Source organism: Eucyclogobius newberryi, unplaced genomic scaffold, assembly GCF_026437365.1.
Source record: "Eucyclogobius newberryi isolate DKJ021-1_F unplaced genomic scaffold, fEucNew1.0.hap1 SCAF_31, whole genome shotgun sequence".
Taxonomy (NCBI): Eukaryota; Metazoa; Chordata; class Actinopteri; order Gobiiformes; family Gobiidae; genus Eucyclogobius; species Eucyclogobius newberryi.
In genome coordinates this window covers 788313-808249 of record NW_027315957.1, presented here as the reverse complement: position 1 = coordinate 808249, position 19937 = coordinate 788313, and the positions used below count along the sequence as shown (strand labels likewise).

The 19937-nt window shown below is 47.5% G+C and overlaps 1 protein-coding gene across 1 annotated transcript in view; it reads right to left on the bottom strand.

Moving 5' to 3' along the window:
• The window catches only part of LOC140374739 (Na(+)/citrate cotransporter-like), a 69619-nt gene that overhangs the window by 38060 nt on the left and 11622 nt on the right, over positions 1-19937 (bottom strand). Inside the window, exons 6-10 of the mRNA XM_072461739.1 lie at positions 19934-19937; positions 16593-16719; positions 13938-14146; positions 9437-9540; positions 6904-7025 (exon numbers count right to left, since the gene is read on the bottom strand). The exon at positions 19934-19937 is cut by the window's right edge and continues 168 nt beyond it. Coding sequence (XP_072317840.1) covers positions 6904-7025; positions 9437-9540; positions 13938-14146; positions 16593-16719; positions 19934-19937 — 566 coding nt within the window. The remainder of the gene's footprint in view (positions 1-6903; positions 7026-9436; positions 9541-13937; positions 14147-16592; positions 16720-19933) is intronic.

Sequence of the window (19937 nt, the reverse complement as noted above, 5' to 3'; positions counted from 1 at the left end):
AGTGAACACCAGAGTGAGAGTGACACCAGATTTACACCAGAGTGAGAGTGACACCAGAGTGAACACCAGAGTGAGAGTGACACCAGAGTGAACACCAGAGTGAGAATGACACCAGAGTGAACACCAGAGTGACACCAGAGTGAGAGTGACACCAAAGTGAGAGTGACACCAGAGTGACACCAGAGTGAACACCAGAGTGAACACCAGAGTGAGAGTGACACCAGAGTGACACCAGAGTGAGACCAGAGTGAGACCAGAGTGAGACCAGAGTGAGACCAGAGTGAACACCAGAGTGAGAGTGAACACCAGAGTGACACCAGAGTGAGAGTGAACACCAGAGTGAGAGTGAAACCAGACTGAGAGTGACACCAGAGTGAGAGTGACACCAGAGTGAGAGTGACACCAGAGTGACACAATAGTGAGAGTGAACAGCAGAGTGATAGTGACACCAGAGTGAGAGTGACACCAGAGTGAGAGTGAACACCAGAGTGAGAGTGAACACCAGAGTGAGAGTGAACACCAGAGTGAGAGTGAACACAAGAGTGAGAGTGAACACCAGAGTAACACCAGAGTGAGAGTCAACACCAGAGTGACAGTGACACCAGAGTGAGAGTGAACACCAGAGTGAGAGTGACACCAGAGTTACACCAGAGTGAGAGTCAACACCAGAGTGAGAGTAACACCAGAGTGAGAGTGAACACCAGAATGAGAGTGAACACCAGAGTGAGAGTGAACACCAGAGTGAGAGTGACACCAGAGTGACACCAGAGTGAGAGTCAACACCAGAGTGAGACTGACACCAGAGTGACACCAGAGTGAGAGTGACACCAGAGTGAGAGTGAACACCAGAGTGAGAGTGAACACCAGAGTGAGAGTGAACACCAGAGTGACACCAGAGTGAGAGTCAACACCAGAGTGAGAGTGACACCAGAGTGAGAGTGAACACCAGAGTGAGAGTGAACACCAGAGTGAGAGTGACACCAGAGTGACACCAGAGTGAGAGTCAACACCAGAGTGAGAGTGACACCAGAGTGAGAGTGAACACCAGAGTGAGAGTGAACACCAGAGTGAGAGTGAACACCAGAGTGAGAGTGAACACCAGAGTGAGAGTGAACACCAGAGTGACACCAGAGTGAGAGTCAACACCAGAGTGAGAGTGACACCAGAGTGACACCAGAGTGAGGGTCAACACCAGAGTGAGAGTGACACCAGAGTGACACCAGAGTGAGAGTCAACACCAGAGTGAGAGTGACACCAGAGTGAGAGTGAACACCAGAGTGAGAGTGAACACCAGAGTGAGAGTGACACCAGAGTGACACCAGAGTGAGAGTCAACACCAGAGTGAGAGTGACACCAGAGTGAGAGTGTACACCAGAGTGAGAGTGAACACCAGAGTGAGAGTGAACACCAGAGTGAGAGTGAACACCAGAGTGACACCAGAGTGAGAGTCAACACCAGAGTGAGAGTGAACACCAGAGTGACACTAGAGTGAGAGTCAACACCAGAGTGAGAGTGACACCAGAGTGAGAGTGAACACCAGAGTGAGAGTGACACCAGACTGAGAGTGACACCAGAGTGAGAGTGAACACCAGAGAGAGTGAACACCAGAGTGACACTAGAGTGAGAGTGACACCAGAGTGAGAGTGACACCAGAGTGACACCAGAGTGAGAGTGACACCAGAGTGAGAGAGAACACCAGAGTGAGAGTGAACACCAGAGTGAGAGTGAACACCAGAGTGAGAGTGACACCAGAGTGAGAGTGACACCAGAGTGAGAGTGACACCAGAGTGACACCAGAGTGAGAGTGAACACGAGAGTGAGAGTGACACCAGAGTGAGAGTGACACCAGAGTGACACCAGAGTGAGACCAGAGTGAGACCAGAGTGAACACCAGAGTGAGAGTGAACACCAGAGTGAACACCAGAGTGAGAGTGAAAACCAGAGTGAGAGTGAACACCAGAGTGAGAGTGACACCAGAGTGAGAGTGACACCAGAGTGACACCAGAGTGAGAGTCAACACCAGAGTGAGAGTGACACCAGACTGAGAGTGACACCAGAGTGAGAGTGAACACCAGAGAGAGTGAACACCAGAGTGACACTAGAGTGAGAGTGACACCAGAGTGAGAGTGACACCAGAGTGACACCAGAGTGACACCAGAGTGAGAGTGAACACCAGGGTGAGAGTCAACACCAGAGTGAGAGTGACACCAGAGTGAGAGTGAAGTCCAGAGTGACACCAGATTGGGAGTCAACACCAGAGTGAGAGTGACACCAGAGTGAGAGTGAACACCAGATTGAGAGCAACACCAGAGTGACACCAGAGTGAGAGTGAACACCAGAGTGAGAGTGAAACCAGAGTGAGAGTGACACCAGAGTGAGAGTGACACCAGAGTGAAATCAGAGTGAGAGTGAAAACCAGAGTGAGAGTGAACACCAGAGTGAGAGTGACACCAGAGTGACACCAGAGTGAGACCAGAGTGAGACCAGAGTGAGACCAGAGTGAACACCAGAGTGAGAGTGAACACCAGAGTGAACACCAGAGTGAGAGTGAACACCAGAGTGAGAGTGAACACCAAATTGAACACCAGAGTGAACACCAGAGTGAACACCAGAGTGAACACCAGAGTGTGAGTGACACCAGAGTGAGAGTGACACCAGAGTGAGAGTGACGCCAGAGTGAACACCAGAGTGAGAGTGACACCAGAGTGAGACCAGAGTGAACACCAGAGTGAGAGTGACACCAGAGTGAACACCAGAGTGAGAGTGAACACCAGAGTGAACACGAGAGTGAGAGTGACATCAGAGTGAGACCAGAGTGAACACCAGAGTGAGAGTGACACCAGAGTGAACACCAGAGTGAACACCAGAATGAGAGTGAACACCAGAGTGAACACCAGAGTGAACACCAGAGTGAGAGTGGACACCAGAGTGAGAGTGACACCAGAGTGAGACCAGAGTGAACACCAGAGTGAGAGTGACACCAGAGTGAACAGCAGAGTGAGAGTGACACCAGATTGAACACCAGAGTGAGAGTGACACCATAGTGAACACCAGAGTGACACCAGAGTGAGAGTCAACACCAGAGTGAGAGTGACACCAGACTGAGAGTGACACCAGAGTGAGAGTGAACACCAGAGACAGTGAACACCAGAGTGACACTAGAGTGAGAGTGACACCAGAGTGAGAGTGACACCAGAGTGACACCAGAGTGACACCAGAGTGAGAGTGAACACCAGGGTGAGAGTCAACACCAGAGTGAGAGTGACACCAGAGTGAGAGTGAAGTCCAGAGTGACACCAGATTGGGAGTCAACACCAGAGTGAGAGTGACACCAGAGTGAGAGTGAACACCAGATTGAGAGCAACACCAGAGTGACACCAGAGTGAGAGTGAACACCAGAGTGAGAGTGAAACCAGAGTGAGAGTGACACCAGAGTGAGAGTGACACCAGAGTGAGAGTGAACACCAGAGTGAGAGTGACACCAGAGTGAGACCAGAGTGAGACCAGAGTGAGACCAGAGTGAGACCAGAGTGAACACCAGAGTGAGAGTGAACACCAGAGTGAACACCAGAGTGAGAGTGAACACCAGAGTGAGAGTGAACACCAAATTGAACACCAGAGTGAACACCAGAGTGAACACCAGAGTGTGAGTGACACCAGAGTGAGAGTGACACCAGAGTGAGAGTGACGCCAGAGTGAACACCAGAGTGAGAGTGACACCAGAGTGAACACCAGAGTGACACCAGAGTGAGACCAGAGTGAACACCAGAGTGAGAGTGACACCAGAGTGAACATCAGAGTGAGAGTGAACACCAGAGTGAACACGAGAGTGAGAGTGACATCAGAGTGAGACCAGAGTGAACACCAGAGTGAGAGTGACACCAGAGTGAACACCAGAGTGAACACCAGAATGAGAGTGAACACCAGAGTGAACACCAGAGTGAACACCAGAGTGAGAGTGGACACCAGAGTGAGAGTGACACCAGAGTGAGACCAGAGTGAACACCAGAGTGAGAGTGACACCAGAGTGAACACCAGAGTGAGAGTGACACCAGAGTGAACAGCAGAGTGAGAGTGACACCAGATTGAACACCAGAGTGAGAGTGACACCATAGTGAACACCAGAGTGAACACCAGAGTGAGAGTGACACCAGAGTGAACAGCAGAGTGAGAGTGACACCAGATTGAACACCAGAGTGAGAGTGACACCATAGTGAACACCAGAGTGACACCAGAGTGAGAGTCAACACCAGAGTGAGAGTGACACCAGACTGAGAGTGACACCAGAGTGAGAGTGAACACCAGAGACAGTGAACACCAGAGTGACACTAGAGTGAGAGTGACACCAGAGTGAGAGTGACACAAGAGTGACACCAGAGTGACACCAGAGTGAGAGTGAACACCAGGGTGAGAGTCAACACCAGAGTGAGAGTGACACCAGAGTGAGAGTGAAGTCCAGAGTGACACCAGATTGGGAGTCAACACCAGAGTGAGAGTGACACCAGAGTGAGAGTGAACACCAGATTGAGAGCAACACCAGAGTGACACCAGAGTGAGAGTGAACACCAGAGTGAGAGTGAAACCAGAGTGAGAGTGACACCAGAGTGAGAGTGACACCAGAGTGAGAGTGACACCAGAGTGAAATCAGAGTGAGAGTGAAAACCAGAGTGAGAGTGAACACCAGAGTGAGAGTGACACCAGAGTGAGAGTGACACCAGAGTGAAATCAGAGTGAGAGTGAAAACCAGAGTGAGAGTGAACACCAGAGTGAGAGTGACACCAGAGTGAGACCAGAGTGAGACCAGAGTGAGACCAGAGTGAACACCAGAGTGAGAGTGAACACCAGAGTGAGAGTGAACACCAGAGTGAGAGTGAACACCAAATTGAACACCAGAGTGAACACCAGAGTGAACACCAGAGTGAACACCAGAGTGTGAGTGACACCAGAGTGAGAGTGACACCAGAGTGAGAGTGACGCCAGAGTGAACACCAGAGTGAGAGTGACACCAGAGTGAACACCAGAGTGACACCAGAGTGAGACCAGAGTGAACACCAGAGTGAGAGTGACACCAGAGTGAACACCAGAGTGAGAGTGAACACCAGAGTGAACACGAGAGTGAGAGTGACATCAGAGTGAGACCAGAGTGAACACCAGAGTGAGAGTGACACCAGAGTGAACACCAGAGTGAACACCAGAATGAGAGTGAACACCAGAGTGAACACCAGAGTGAACACCAGAGTGAGAGTGGACACCAGAGTGAGAGTGACACCAGAGTGAGACCAGAGTGAACACCAGAGTGAGAGTAAACACCAGAGTGAACACCAGAGTGAGAGTGACACCAGAGTGAACACCAGAGTGAGAGTGACACCAGAGTGAACAGCAGAGTGAGAGTGACACCAGATTGAACACCAGAGTGAGAGTGACACCATAGTGAACACCAGAGTGAACACCAGAGTGAGAGTGACACCAGAGTGAACACCGGAGTGAACACCAGAGTGAGAGTGACACCAGATTTACACCAGAGTGAGAGTGACACCAGAGTGAACACCAGAGTGAGAGTGACACCAGAGTGAACACCAGAGTGAGAATGACACCAGAGTGAACACCAGAGTGACACCAGAGTGAGAGTGACACCAAAGTGAGAGTGACACCAGAGTGACACCAGAGTGAACACCAGAGTGAACACCAGAGTGAGAGTGACACCAGAGTGACACCAGAGTGAGACCAGAGTGAGACCAGAGTGAGACCAGAGTGAGACCAGAGTGAACACCAGAGTGAGAGTGAACACCAGAGTGAACACCAGAGTGAGAGTGAACACCAGAGTGAGAGTGAACACCAAATTGAACACCAGAGTGAACACCAGAGTGAACACCAGAGTGAACACCAGAGTGTGAGTGACACCAGAGTGAACACCAGAGTGAGAGTGACACCAGAGTGAACACCAGAGTGAGAGTGACACCAGAGTGAACACCAGAGTGAGAATGACACCAGAGTGAACACCAGAGTGACACCAGAGTGAGAGTGACACCAGAGTGAGAGTGACACCAGAGTGACACCAGAGTGAACACCAGAGTGACACCAGAGTGAACACCAGAGTGAAAGTGACACCAGAGTGAACACCAGACTGAGAGTGAAACAAAAGTGAACACCAGAGTGACACCAGAGTCACACCAGACTGACACCAGAGTGAACACCAGAGTGAACACCAGAGTGACACCAGAGTGAGAGTGAACACCAGAGTGACACCAGAGTGAGAGTGAACACCAGAGTGAGACTGACACCAGAGTGACACCAGAGTGAACACCAGAGTGAAGACCAGAGTGAGAGTGACACCAGAGTGACACCAGAGTGATACCAGAGTGAACATCATGGAGAGTGACAACAGAGTAAACAACAGAGTGAACACCAGAGTGAACACCAGAGTGACACCACAGTGAACACCAGAGTGAGAGTGAACACCAGAGTGACACCAGAGTGAACACCAGAGTGACACCAGAGTGAACACCAGAGTGAACACCAGAGTGCGAGTGACACCAGAGTGACACCAGAGTGAACACCAGAGTGACACCAGAGTGAACACCAGAGTGAACACCACAGTGAACACCAGAGTGACACCACAGTGAACACCAGAGTGAGAGTGAACACCAGAGTGACACCAGAGTGAACACCAGAGTGACACCAGAGTGAACACCAGAGTGAACACCAGAGTGCGAGTGACACCAGAGTGACACCAGAGTGAACACCAGAGTGAACACCAGAGTGAACACCAGAGTGCGAGTGACACCAGAGTGAACACCAGAGTGAACACCAGAGTGAACACCAGAGAGAGAGTGAACACCAGAGTGAACACCAGAGTGAACACACTCATCACAGAGAGAGGCGGGATGAAGACGGAGCTTTTACCTCGCTGCCTTTGGCCAGAGCGAATCCTCCTCCGAGCAGAAGCATGATGTTCCAGGGCATCTTCCTCTGAGCCACGCCCCAGGTGAGCAGCGCGGGGGCGGGGCCTGGAGGCACCGACGACTCTGATTGGACAGGACACACAGAGGAGGCTTTTAACGACCAATCAGATGCAGCCTGACTCACACAATGTTTATTATTTCCATTGAAAAATGCTGTGTCAGTGATGTTTGTTCTGATTTGACGACGCAACGAGAACAGACGTCACATGGTGCAGATGTCACAAGGTGCAGACGTCACATGGTGCAGACGTCACACGGTGCAGACGTCACATGGTGCAGACGTCACATGCTGCAGACGTCACATGGTTCAGACGTCACATGCTGCAGACGTCACATGGTGCAGACGTCACATGCTGCAGACGTCACATGGTGCAGACGTCACATGGTGCAGACGTCACATGGTGCAGACGTCACATGCTGCAGACGTCACATGCTGCAGACGTCACATGCTGCAGACGTCACATGCTGCAGACGTCACATGGTGCAGACGTCACACGGTGCAGACGTCACACGGTGCAGACGTCACACGCTGCAGACGTCACATGCTGCAGACGTCACATGGTGCAGACGTCACATGCTGCAGATGTCATATGGTGCAGACGTCACATGGTGCAGACGTCACATGCTGCAGACGTCACGTCACATGCTGCAGATGTCACATGCTGCAGACGTCACATGGTGCAGACGTCACATGCTGCGGACGTCACATGGTGCAGACGTCACATGGTGCAGACGTTCACATGGTGCAGACGTCACGTGACATGCTGCAGACGTCACATGCTGCAGACGTCACATGCTGCAGACGTCACATGGTGCAGACGTCACATGGTGCAGACGTCACATGCTACAGACGTCACATGCTGCAGTCACATGGTGTAGACGTAACATGATGCAGACGTCACATGGTGCAGACGTCACACGGTGCAGACGTCACATGGTGCTGACGTCACACGGTGCAGAAGTCACACGCTGCAGACGTCACATGCTGCAGACGTCACATGGTGCAGACGTCACATGGTGCAGACGTCACATGCTACAGACGTCACATGCTGCAGTCACATGGTGTAGACGTAACATGATGCAGACGTCACATGGTGCAGACGTCACACGGTGCAGACGTCACATGGTGCTGACGTCACATGCTGCAGACGTCACATGCTGCAGTCAAATGGTGCAGACGTCACATGCTGCAGACGTCACATGCTGCAGTCAAATGGTGCAGACGTCACATGGTGCGGACGTCACATGGTGCAGACGTCACATGCTGCAGACGTCACATGCTGCAGACGTCACGTCACATGCTGCACACGTCACATGGTGAAGACGTCACATGGTGCAGACGTCACATGGTGCAGACGTCACACGGTGCAGACGTCACATGGTGCTGACGTCACACGGTGCAGAAGTCACATGGTGCAGACGTCACACGCTGCAGACGTCACATGCTGCAGACGTCACATGCTGCAGTCAAATGGTGCAGACGTCACATGCTGCAGTCAAATGGTGCAGACGTCACATGGTGCGGACGTCACATGGTGCAGACGTCTCACGGTGCAGACGTCACATGCTGCAGACGTCACATGCTGCAGACGTCACATGCTGCAGTCAAATGGTGCAGACGTCACATGCTGCAGTCAAATGGTGCAGACGTCACATGGTGCGGACGTCACATGGTGCAGACGTCACATGGTGCAGACGTCACATGCTGCAGACGTCACATGCTGCAGACGTCACGTCACATGCTGCACACGTCACATGGTGAAGACGTCACATGGTGCAGACGTCACATGGTGCAGACGTCACACGGTGCAGACGTCACATGGTGCTGACGTCACACGGTGCAGAAGTCACATGGTGCAGACGTCACACGCTGCAGACGTCACATGCTGCAGACGTCACATGCTGCAGTCAAATGGTGCAGACGTCACATGGTGCGAACGTCACATGGTGCAGACGTCTCACGGTGCAGACGTCACATGATGCAGACGTCACATGGTTCAGACGTCACATAATGCAGACGTCACGTCACATGCTGCAGACGTCACGTCACATGCTGCACACGTCACATGGTGAAGACGTCACATGGTGCAGACGTCACATGGTGCAGACGTCACATGGTGCAGATGTTACATGCTGCAGACGTCACATGCTGCAGACGTCACATGGTGCAGACGTCACATGGTGCAGACGTCACATGCTGCAGTCACATGGTGCAGACGTCACATGATGCAGACGTCACATGGTGCCGACGTCACACGGTGCATACGTCACATCCTGCAGACGTCACATGGTGCAGACGTCACATGGTGCAGACGTCACATGCTGCAGTCGTCACATGGTGCAGACGTCACATGCTGCAGACGTCACATGGTGCAGACGTCACATGGTGCAGACGTCACATGCTGCAGACGCCACATGCTGCAGACGTCACATGGTGCAGACGTCACATGCTGCAGACGTCAGGGCGGGGTTACCTGAGGGGGCGGTCCTCCAGAAGCACAGGTGAGATGGAGGTTCAGACGGAAAAATGAACAAGAGAACGGCCACAAACAGAGCCACGGTCGCATCTGTCACGAACCTGGAAGAGAAAGATCTGACATCAGGACTGGACCAGGACTAAACCAGATCTAAACCAGGACTAAACCAGGTCCAAACCAGGTCTAAACCAGGTCTAAACCAGGACTAAACCAGGACTAAACCAGGTCTAAACCAGGTCAAAACCAGGACTAAACTAGGACTAAACCAGGACTGAATCAAGACTAAACCAGGACTAAAGGACTAAACCAGGACTAAACTAGGACTAAATCAGGTCTAAACCAGGACTAAACCAGGACTAAACCAGGTTTAAACCAGGTCTAAACAAGGACTAAACCAGGACTAAACCAGGACTAAACCAGATCTAAACCAGGACTAAACCAGGTCCAAACCAGGTCTAAACCAGGTCTAAACCAGGTCTAAACCAGGACTAAACCAGGTCTAAACCAGGTCTAAACCAGGACTAAACTAGGACTAAACCAGGATTAAACCAGGTCTAAACCAGGTCTAAACAAGGACTAAACCAGGACTAAACCAGGACTAAACCAGGTCTAAACCAGGACTAAACCAGGACTAAACCAGGTTTAAACCAGGTCTAAACAAGGACTAAACCAGGTCTAAACCAGGACTAAACTAGGACTAAACCAGGACTGAATCAGGACTAAACCAGGACTACACCAGAACTAAACCAGGTCTAAACCAGGTCTGAACCAGGACTAAATCAGGTCTAAACCAGGACTAAACCAGGACTAAACCAGGTTTAAACCAGGTCTAAACCAGGACTAAACCAGGACTAAACCAGGACTAAACTAGGACTAAACCAGGACTGAATCAGGACTAAACTAGGACTAAACCAGGACTAAACCAGGTCCGAACCAGGACTAAACCAGGACTAAACCAGGTCTGGACCTGGTCTGGACCAGAACACAAGATGCAGATGTTCGTGTCCGTGAGTCACGAGGAGAACGCTCTGAACCTTCACCCACTTTCACCACACGCTTCAACTTCACCACATGTTCAAACACAGTGTGGAACAGACTCTGCTCCAAGGCACAAGTGAATGGACTTTAAAAACACAGAGGAGCTCTCGTGGACCACCACCTGATGATGTCACAAGGTGGATCAGAGTGTTGTAGAGACAGGGCACTCCGTCCTGATAACAGCAGTAAACATGTTTTTGTGATTGAAGCCACTGTAAACAGTCAGAGTTCTTCTTCTCACCACCAGGAGGTCAAAGGTCAGAGGGTCACATGACCGTTACATGTCGTCACAGACAAAGGCACATAACCTCAAGCAGGATCACCTGACCCTAACCTATTTGAGTAGAACCCATTTCAGTTTGAGAAGAAACGTTGAGAATGAAAGTGGAATTTAAAAACATACAAGGAAATAATAGACGCTGCATAAAGGGCCCTCTAGGGCCACGGTTTGTCCTCCCAAGATCTTAACATCCTCCTGACCTACAAAGCCCCTCCCACCTCAAAGATGCTATAGAACCATCTCATCCAATCAGAGCTCTTCACTCTCAACATGCTGGCCTTCTGGTGGTCCCAAGAGTCTCCAAAAGCACAGTAGGAGGTAGAGCCTTCTGGTGATCCCAAGAGTCTCTAAAAGCACAGTAGGAGGTAGAGCCTTCTGGTGGTGCCAAGAGTCTCTAAAAGCACAGTAGGAGGTAGCGCCTTCTGGTGGTCCCAAGAGTCTATAAAAGCACAGTAGGAGGTAGAGCCTTCTGGTGGTCCCAAGAGTCTCTAAAAGCACAGTAGGAGGTAGAGCCTTCTGGTGATCCCAAGAGTCTCTAAAAGCACAGTAGGAGGTAGAGCCTTCTGGTGGTCCCAAGAGTCTCTAAAAGCACAGTAGGAGGTAGAGCCTTCTGGTGGTCCCAAGAGTCTCTAAAAGCACAGTAGGAGGTAGAGCCTTCTGGTGCCAAGAGTCTCTAAAAGCACAGTAGGAGGTAGAGCCTTCTGGTGCCAAGAGTCTCTAAAAGCACAGTAGGAGGTAGAGTCATGTCCATGTTGAAGAGGCCGACACAGTTCCTTCATTTAAGTCCAGGCTTAAAATGTTCCTCTTTGAAATGACTTATGTCAGGCCAGTTAGGAACAGAAATGCTGGCTCCTGGACGCTGCCCTAGGGGCATGTGCTGGCTCCTGGACGCTGCCCTAGGGGCATGTGCTGGCTCCTGGACGCTGCCCTAGGGGCATGTGCTGGCTCCTGGACGCTGCCCTAGGGGCACGTGGAGGAGCGATATAGGTGCAATACAAAAACTGCACACACGTTTATGATGCACTCTGTTGTTTTGTTGGTGATGTTGTTTGTGTGTTAAAGCATGTGACCCCTGTCCCCAATTGTCCCACGGGAGACCATAAAGGATGATCTTATTCGATCTTATGTCATCCACGTGTTTTAGAACTCAGCTCCACTTTTATAATCTATTCAAAATATTATGAAGTGAATCTTTCTGAGAACACATTCTTCTCAAGGGGTTGGACCGACCTGAACCCGGATCAGAGCCAAAGACCTCCAAAGACCTCGACCTCCAAAGACCTCGACCTCCAAAGACCTCGACCTCCAAAGACCTCGACCTCCAAAGACCTCGACCTCCAAAGACCTGCCAAGTCTAGGGTCAGTCCAAGTCTAGTTCAGGACTGGGATGATGTTGGTGTTTGCACAGCGCCTCAGCTTCCTGTTTGTTCTGGAACGGACTCAGATCTGGACCAGATCCATGACACAGTCCGGACTCTGGCAGGTCCCAGACACATGGTACAATACAGGACCAGATCCATGACACAGTCCGGACTCTGGCAGGTCCCAGACACATGGTACAATACAGGACCAGATCCATGACACAGTCCGGACTCTGGCAGGTCCCAGACACATGGTACAATACAGGACCAGATCCATGACACAGTCCGGACTCTGGCAGGTCCCAGACACATGGTACAATACAGGACCAGATCCATGACACAGTCCGGACTCTGGCAGGTCCCAGACACATGGTACAATACAGGACCAGATCCATGACACAGTCCGGACTCTGGCAGGTCCCAGACACATGGTACAATACAGGACCAGATCCATGACACAGTCCGGACTCTGGCAGGTCCCAGACACATGGTACAATACAGGACCAGATCCATGACACAGTCCGGACTCTGGCAGGTCCCAGACACATGGTACAATACAGGACCAGATCCATGACACAGTCCGGACTCTGGCAGGTCCCAGACACATGGTACAATACAGAACAAGACCAGGACCAGAAGTGCACTGAACCAATGACTAAACCAGGACAGAATCAATACTGAACCATCGTTCTAACTTGAAGAGAAAAACCTAAGACTTCTTCACACACTGCTTGTCACATGGTGTCACATGGTGTAACATGGAGAGAGACCCTGTAGCTCCTGGTTCCCCTCAGTATGAGACCCACAGTTCTTCAATGGGTCCATGGGTCATTTTGGTGGAGTAGGACAAAAACAGATCTAAAGCAGGACTAAAGCAGGTCTAAAGCAGGTCTAAAGTAGGACTAAAGCAGGACTAAAGCAGGTCTAAAGCAGGACTAAAGCAGGACTAAACCAGGACTAAAGCAGGACTAAAGCAGGTCTAAAGCAGGTCTAAAGTAGGACTAAAGCAGGACTAAAGCAGGTCTAAAGCATGTCTAAAGTAGGACTAAAGCAGGACTAAAGCAGGTCTAAAGCAGGTCTAAAGTAGGACTAAACCAGGACTAAAGCAGGTCTAAAGCAGGTCTAAAGTAGGACTAAAGCAGGACTAAAGCAGGACTAAAGCAGGTCTAAAGCAGGTCTAAAGTAGGACTAAAGCAGGACTAAAGCAGGTCTAAAGCAGGTCTAAAGTAGGACTAAAGCAGGTCTAAAGCAGGTCTAAAGTAGGACTAAAGCAGGACTAAAGCAGGACTAAAGCAGGTCTAAAGCAGGTCTAAAGTAGGACTAAAGCAGGACTAAAGCAGGTCTAAAGCAGGTCTAAAGTAGGACTAAAGCAGGTCTAAAGCAGGTCTAAAGCAGGTCTAAAGCAGACTAAAATAGGACTAAACCAGGACTAAAGCAGGTCTAAAGCAGGACTAAAGCAGGTCTAACGTAGGACTAAAACAGGACTAAAGCAGGTCTAAAGTAGGACTAAAGCAGAACTAAAGCAGGTCTAAAGCAGGACTAAAGCAGGTCTAATGTAGGACTAAAGCAGGTCTAAAGCAGGACTAAATCAGGTCTAAAGTAGGACTAAAACTGGACTAAAACAGGTCTAAAGCAGGACTAAAGCAGGTCTAAAGCAGGACTAAAGCAGGTCTAAAGTAGGACTAAAGCAGGTCTAAAGCAGGACTAAAGCAGGACTAAAGTAGGACTAAAGCAGGACTAAAGCAGGACTAAAGCAGGTCTAAAGTAGGACTAAAGCAGGACTAAATCAGGACTAAAGGAGGACTAAAGTAGAACTCACTCCTTGTTGCTGTTGAAGAGGTGCGTGGCCCATCCGTCCATGAAGCGGGGTTCTCGGGTGAACCACAGCGCCACCATGAGGCTGAAGAGCAGAAGGACACTGCACTGAGCGAAGCTGATCGGGCCCAGGCTCCGGTGCTGGTCCTGGATCAGTCTGAAGGCGGAGTCCTCATCCTGCGAGCGCGAAGAGCCACAGCGCCAAGGTCTGCACTCAACAAGACCAGAGAACAAGGTCAGGACCAGAGACAAAGGTCAAGACCAGAGACCAAGGTCAGGACCAGAGACCAGAGACCAGAGACCAGAGACCAGAGACCAGAGACCAGAGACCAGAGACCAGAGACCAGAGACCAAGGTCAGGACCAGGGACCAGGGACCAGGGACCAGAAACAAGGACTGGTATCCACTTGGCCCCCGAGCAGCAAAAGATTAAACCTCTCTAAGATTCACACTTTTTCTGCTCCATACGACCTCTGCTCCATACAACCTCTGATCCCTGCTTTATATGACCTCTGACCTCTGCTCCATACGACCCCTGATCCCTGCTTTATATGACCTCTGACCTCTGCTCCATACAACCTCTGATCCCTGCTTTATATGACCTTTGACCTCTTCTCCATACGACCTCTGACCCCTGCTCCATACGACCTCTGACCTCTGCTCCATATGACCTCTGATCCCTGCTTTATATGACCTCTGCTCCATATGACCTCTGCTCCATACGACCTCTGATCCCTGCTTTATATGACCTCTGACCTCTGCTCCATACAACCTCTGATCCCTGCTTCATACGACCTTTGTCCGCTGCTCCATACGACCTCTGACCTCTACTCCATATGACCTCTGACCCCTGTGCATGAAGTGCATGAAGTACATAAGTGCATGAAATACATAAAGTGTATATAACGTGTAAATAAAGTGTATGAAGTGCATGAAATACATAAAGTGTATATAAAGTATAAATAAAGTGTATTAAGTGCATGAAGTGCATAAAGTGCATATATTTTTTATGTCAGTATTGCAATACTGACTCAAGCATATACAATAATGTCATATTCATGTGCATATAACTGATGTAAATAGAGTGTTTATTTTACCATTATTATTAGTATTATTTTGTCTTACACTGTTTTTATTTTATCTTTATTTTTCCCTCCATTCCTTATTAAGAAATGAGAGTTTTGTTTGTAAGAGTTCTATAAGTTATCTGTCCCTTTCCTCTGTATCTACTGCGTTGCAACAATGGAATTTCCCCATGTGTGGACAATAAAGGAATATCTTATCTTATCTTAAAGTGCATGAAGTGCATGAAGTGCATTAAGTGCATGAAGTGCATTAAGTGCATGAAGTGCATGAAGTGCATGAAGTGCATTAAGTGCATTAAGTGCATGAAGTGCATGAAGTGCATGAAGTGCATTAAGTGCATTAAGTGCCTGAGGTGCATTAAGTGCCTGAGGTGCATGAAGTGCCTGAAGTGCCTGAAGTGCATGAAGTGCATGAAGTGCCTGAAGTGCATGAAGTGCATGAAGTGCATGAAGTGCCTGAAGTGCCTGAAGTGCATGAAGTGCATGAAGTGGATGAAGTGCATGAAGTGCATGAAGTGCCTGAAGTGCATGACGTGGATGAAGTGCATGAAGTGCATGAAGTGCCTGAAGTGCATGAAGTGCATGAAGTGCATGAAGTGCCTGAAGTGCCTGAAGTGCATGAAGTGGATGAAGTGCATGAAGTGCTTAAAGTGCATAAAGTGCCTGAAGTGCATAAATTGCATGAAGTGGATGAAGTGCATGAAGTGCCTGAAGTGTCTGAAGTGCATGAAGTGCCTGAAGTGCCTGAAGTGCCTGAAGTGCATGAAGTGCATGAAGTGCTTAAAGTGCATAAAGTGCCTGAAGTGCATAAATTGCATGAGGTGGATGAAGTGCATGAAGTGCCTGAAGTGTCTGAAGTGCATGAAGTGCCTGAAGTGCCTGAAGTGCATGAAGTGCATGAAGTGGATGAAGTGCATGAAGTGCATGAAGTGCCTGAAGTGCATGACGTGGATGAAGTGCATGAAGTGCATGAAGTGCCTGAAGTGCATGAAGTGCATGAAGTGCATGAAGTGCATGAAGTGCATGAAGTGCATGACGTGGATGAAGTGCATGAAGTGCATGAAGTGCCTGAAGTGCATGACGTGGATGAAGTGCATGAAGTGCATGAAGTGCATGAAGTGCCTGAAGTGCATGACGTGGATGAAGTGCATGAAGTGCATGAAGTGCATGAAGTGCATGAAGTGCCTGAAGTGCCTGAAGTGCATGAAGTGGATGAAGTGCATGAAGTGCATGAAGTGCCTGAAGTGCATGAAGTGGATGAAGTGCATGAAGTGCCTGAAGTGCCTGAAGTGAATGAAGTGCATGAAGTGCATGAAGTGCCTGAAGTGCATGAAGTGCATGAAGTGCCTGAAGTGCATGAAGTGCATGAAGTGCCTGAAGTGCCTGAAGTGCATGAAGTGCATGAAGTGCATGAAGTGGATGAAGTGCATGAAGTGCATGAAGTGCATGAAGTGCATGAAGTGCATGAAGTGCCTGAAGTGCATGAAGTGCATGAAGTGCATGAAGTGCATGAAGTGCCTGAAGTGCATGAAGTGCCTGAAGTGCATGAAGTGCATGAAGTGCACAGCGCTGACTGACTTGCAGCCCACGTAGAGCAGCTGCAGCCAGAGCCAGGCGAGCAGCAGCATGAGGATCATGGTGGGGAAGGCGAAGATGAACCACGAGGCAAAGTTGATCACGTCTTTGTTCTGAGGGAAAAGTCTGAAACACAAAGACCATCGTGTTCATCCGGATTATTCAGAAAGAACCAAAAAAGAATAATTATGATCATTTTAGAATCAAAACTATGTATTTTTAGTTCAATCTATCGTCCAAAATCTGGCTGTTTTTGTCTCATTCAAGTTAAACTGCAGATAAAGGTTAAACTGCAGATAAAGGTTAAACTGCAGATAAAGGTTAAACTGCAGATAAAGGTTAAACTGCAGAAAGAGGTTAAACTGCAGATAAAGGTTAAACTGCAGATAAAGGTTAAACTGCAGATAAAGGTTAAACTGCAGAAAGAGGTTAAACTGCAGATAAAGGTTAAACTGCAGAAAGAGGTTAAACTGCAGATAAAGGTTAAACTGCAGATAAAGGTTAAACTGCAGAAAGAGGTTAAACTGCAGATAAAGGTTAAACTGCAGAAAGAGGTTAAACTGCAGATAAAGGTTAAACTGCAGATAAAGGTTAAACTGCAGATAAAGGTTAAACTGCAGATAAAGGTTAAACTGCAGATAAAGGTTAAACTGCAGAAAGAGGTTAAACTGCAGATAAAGGTTAAACTGCAGAAAGAGGTTAAACTGCAGATAAAGGTTAAACTGCAGATAAAGGTTAAACTGCAGATAAAGGTTAAACTGCAGAAAGAGGTTAAACTGCAGATAAAGGTTAAACTGCAGATAAAGGTTAAACTGCAGAAAGAAGTTAAACTGCAGATAAAGGTTAAACTGCAGATAAAGGTTAAACTGCAGATAAAGGTTAAACTGCAGAAAGAGGTTAAACTGCAGAAAGAGGTTAAACTGCAGATAAAGGTTAAACTGCAGATAAAGGTTAAACTGCAGAAAGAGGTTAAACTGCAGATAAAGGTTAAACTGCAGATAAAGGTTAAACTGCAGATAAAGGTTAAACTGCAGATAAAGGTTAAACTGCAGATAAAAGTTAAACTGCAGAAAGAGGTTAAACTGCAGACAAAGGTTAAACTGCAGATAAAGGTTAAACTGCAGAAAGAGGTTAAACTGCAGATAAAGGTTAAACTGCAGAAAGAGGTTAAACTGCAGATAAAGGTTAAACTGCAGATAAAGGTTAAACTGCAGATAAAGGTTAAACTGCAGATAAAGGTTAAACTGCAGAAAGAGGTTAAACTGCAGAAAGAGGTTAAACTGCAGATAAAGGTTAAACTGCAGAAAGAGGTTAAACTGCAGATAAAGGTTAAACTGCAGATAAAGGTTAAACTGCAGATAAAGGTTAAACTGCAGATAAAGGTTAAACTGCAGATAAAGGTTAAACTGCAGAAAGAGGTTAAACTGCAGACAAAGGTTAAACTGCAGATAAAGGTTAAACTGCAGAAAGAGGTTAAACTGCAGATAAAGGTTAAACTGCAGATAAAGGTTAAACTGCAGAAAGAGGTTAAACTGCAGATAAAGGTTAAACTGCAGATAAAGGTTAAACTGCAGAAAGAGGTTAAACTGCAGATAAAGGTTAAACTGCAGATAAAGGTTAAACTGCAGATAAAGGTTAAACTGCAGAAAGAGGTTAAACTGCAGAAAGAGGTTAAACTGCAGATAAAGGTTAAACTGCAGATAAAGGTTAAACTGCAGATAAAGGTTAAACTGCAGATAAAGGTTAAACTGCAGAAAGAGGTTAAACTGCAGATAAAGGTTAAACTGCAGATAAAGGTTAAACTGCAGAAAGAGGTTAAACTGCAGATAAAGGTTAAACTGCAGATAAAGGTTAAACTGCAGATAAAGGTTAAACTGCAGATAAAGGTTAAACTGCAGAAAGAGGTTAAACTGCAGATAAAGGTTAAACTGCAGATAAAGGTTAAACTGCAGATAAAGGTTAAACTGCAGATAAAGGTTAAACTGCAGAAAGAGGTTAAACTGCAGATAAAGGTTAAACTGCAGAAAGAGGTTAAACTGCAGAAAGAGGTTAAACTGCAGATAAAGGTTAAACTGCAGATAAAGGTTAAACTGCAGAAAGAGGTTAAACTGCAGATAAAGGTTAAACTGCAGAAAGAGGTTAAACTGCAGATAAAGGTTAAACTGCAGATAAAGGTTAAACTGCAGAAAGAGGTTAAACTGCAGATAAAGGTTAAACTGCAGATAAAGGTTAAACTGCAGATAAAGGTTAAACTGCAGAAAGAGGTTAAACTGCAGATAAAGGTTAAACTGCAGATAAAGGTTAAACTGCAGATAAAGGTTAAACTGCAGATAAAGGTTAAACTGCAGAAAGAGGTTAAACTGCAGATAAAGGTTAAACTGCAGATAAAGGTTAAACTGCAGATAAAGGTTAAACTGCAGATAAAGGTTAAACTGCAGATAAAGGTTAAACTGCAGAAAGAGGTTAAACTGCAGATAAAGGTTAAACTGCAGATAAAGGTTAAACTGCAGAAAGAGGTTAAACTGCAGATAAAGGTTAAACTGCAGATAAAGGTTAAACTGCAGATAAAGGTTAAACTGCAGAAAGAGGTTAAATTGCAGATAAAGGTTAAACTGCAGATAAAGGTTAAACTGCAGAAAGAGGTTAAACTGCAGATAAAGGTTGAACTGCAGATAAAGGTTAAACTGCAGAAAGAGGTTAAACTGCAGATAAAGGTTAAACTGCAGATAAAGGTTAAACTGCAGATAAAGGTTAAACTGCAGATAAAGGTTAAACTGCAGAAAGAGGTTAAACTGCAGATAAAGGTTAAACTGCAGATAAAGGTTAAACTGCAGATAAAGGTTAAACTGCAGATAAAGGTTAAACTGCAGAAAGAGGTTAAACTGCAGACAAAGGTTAAACTGCAGATAAAGGTTAAACTGCAGAAAGAGGTTAAACTGCAGATAAAGGTTAAACTGCAGATAAAGGTTAAACTGCAGAAAGAGGTTAAACTGCAGATAAAGGTTAAACTGCAGATAAAGGTTAAACTGCAGAAAGAGGTTAAACTGCAGATAAAGGTTAAACTGCAGATAAAGGTTAAACTGCAGATAAAGGTTAAACTGCAGAAAGAGGTTAAACTGCAGATAAAGGTTAAACTGCAGATAAAGGTTAAACTGCAGATAATGTGAAAAATGATGTTTTACCACAAAATAAAGTCGATGTGACAGAAACGTCCAGATAGAAAAGTACAAAGGGCTGAATATTGAAGTCAAAGCCTTGTTTCTGATTGACTGACAGTAAAAGCGTCTCGTCTCTGATTGGCTGACAGTAAAAGCGTCTCGTCTCTGATTGGCTGACTCACTGGC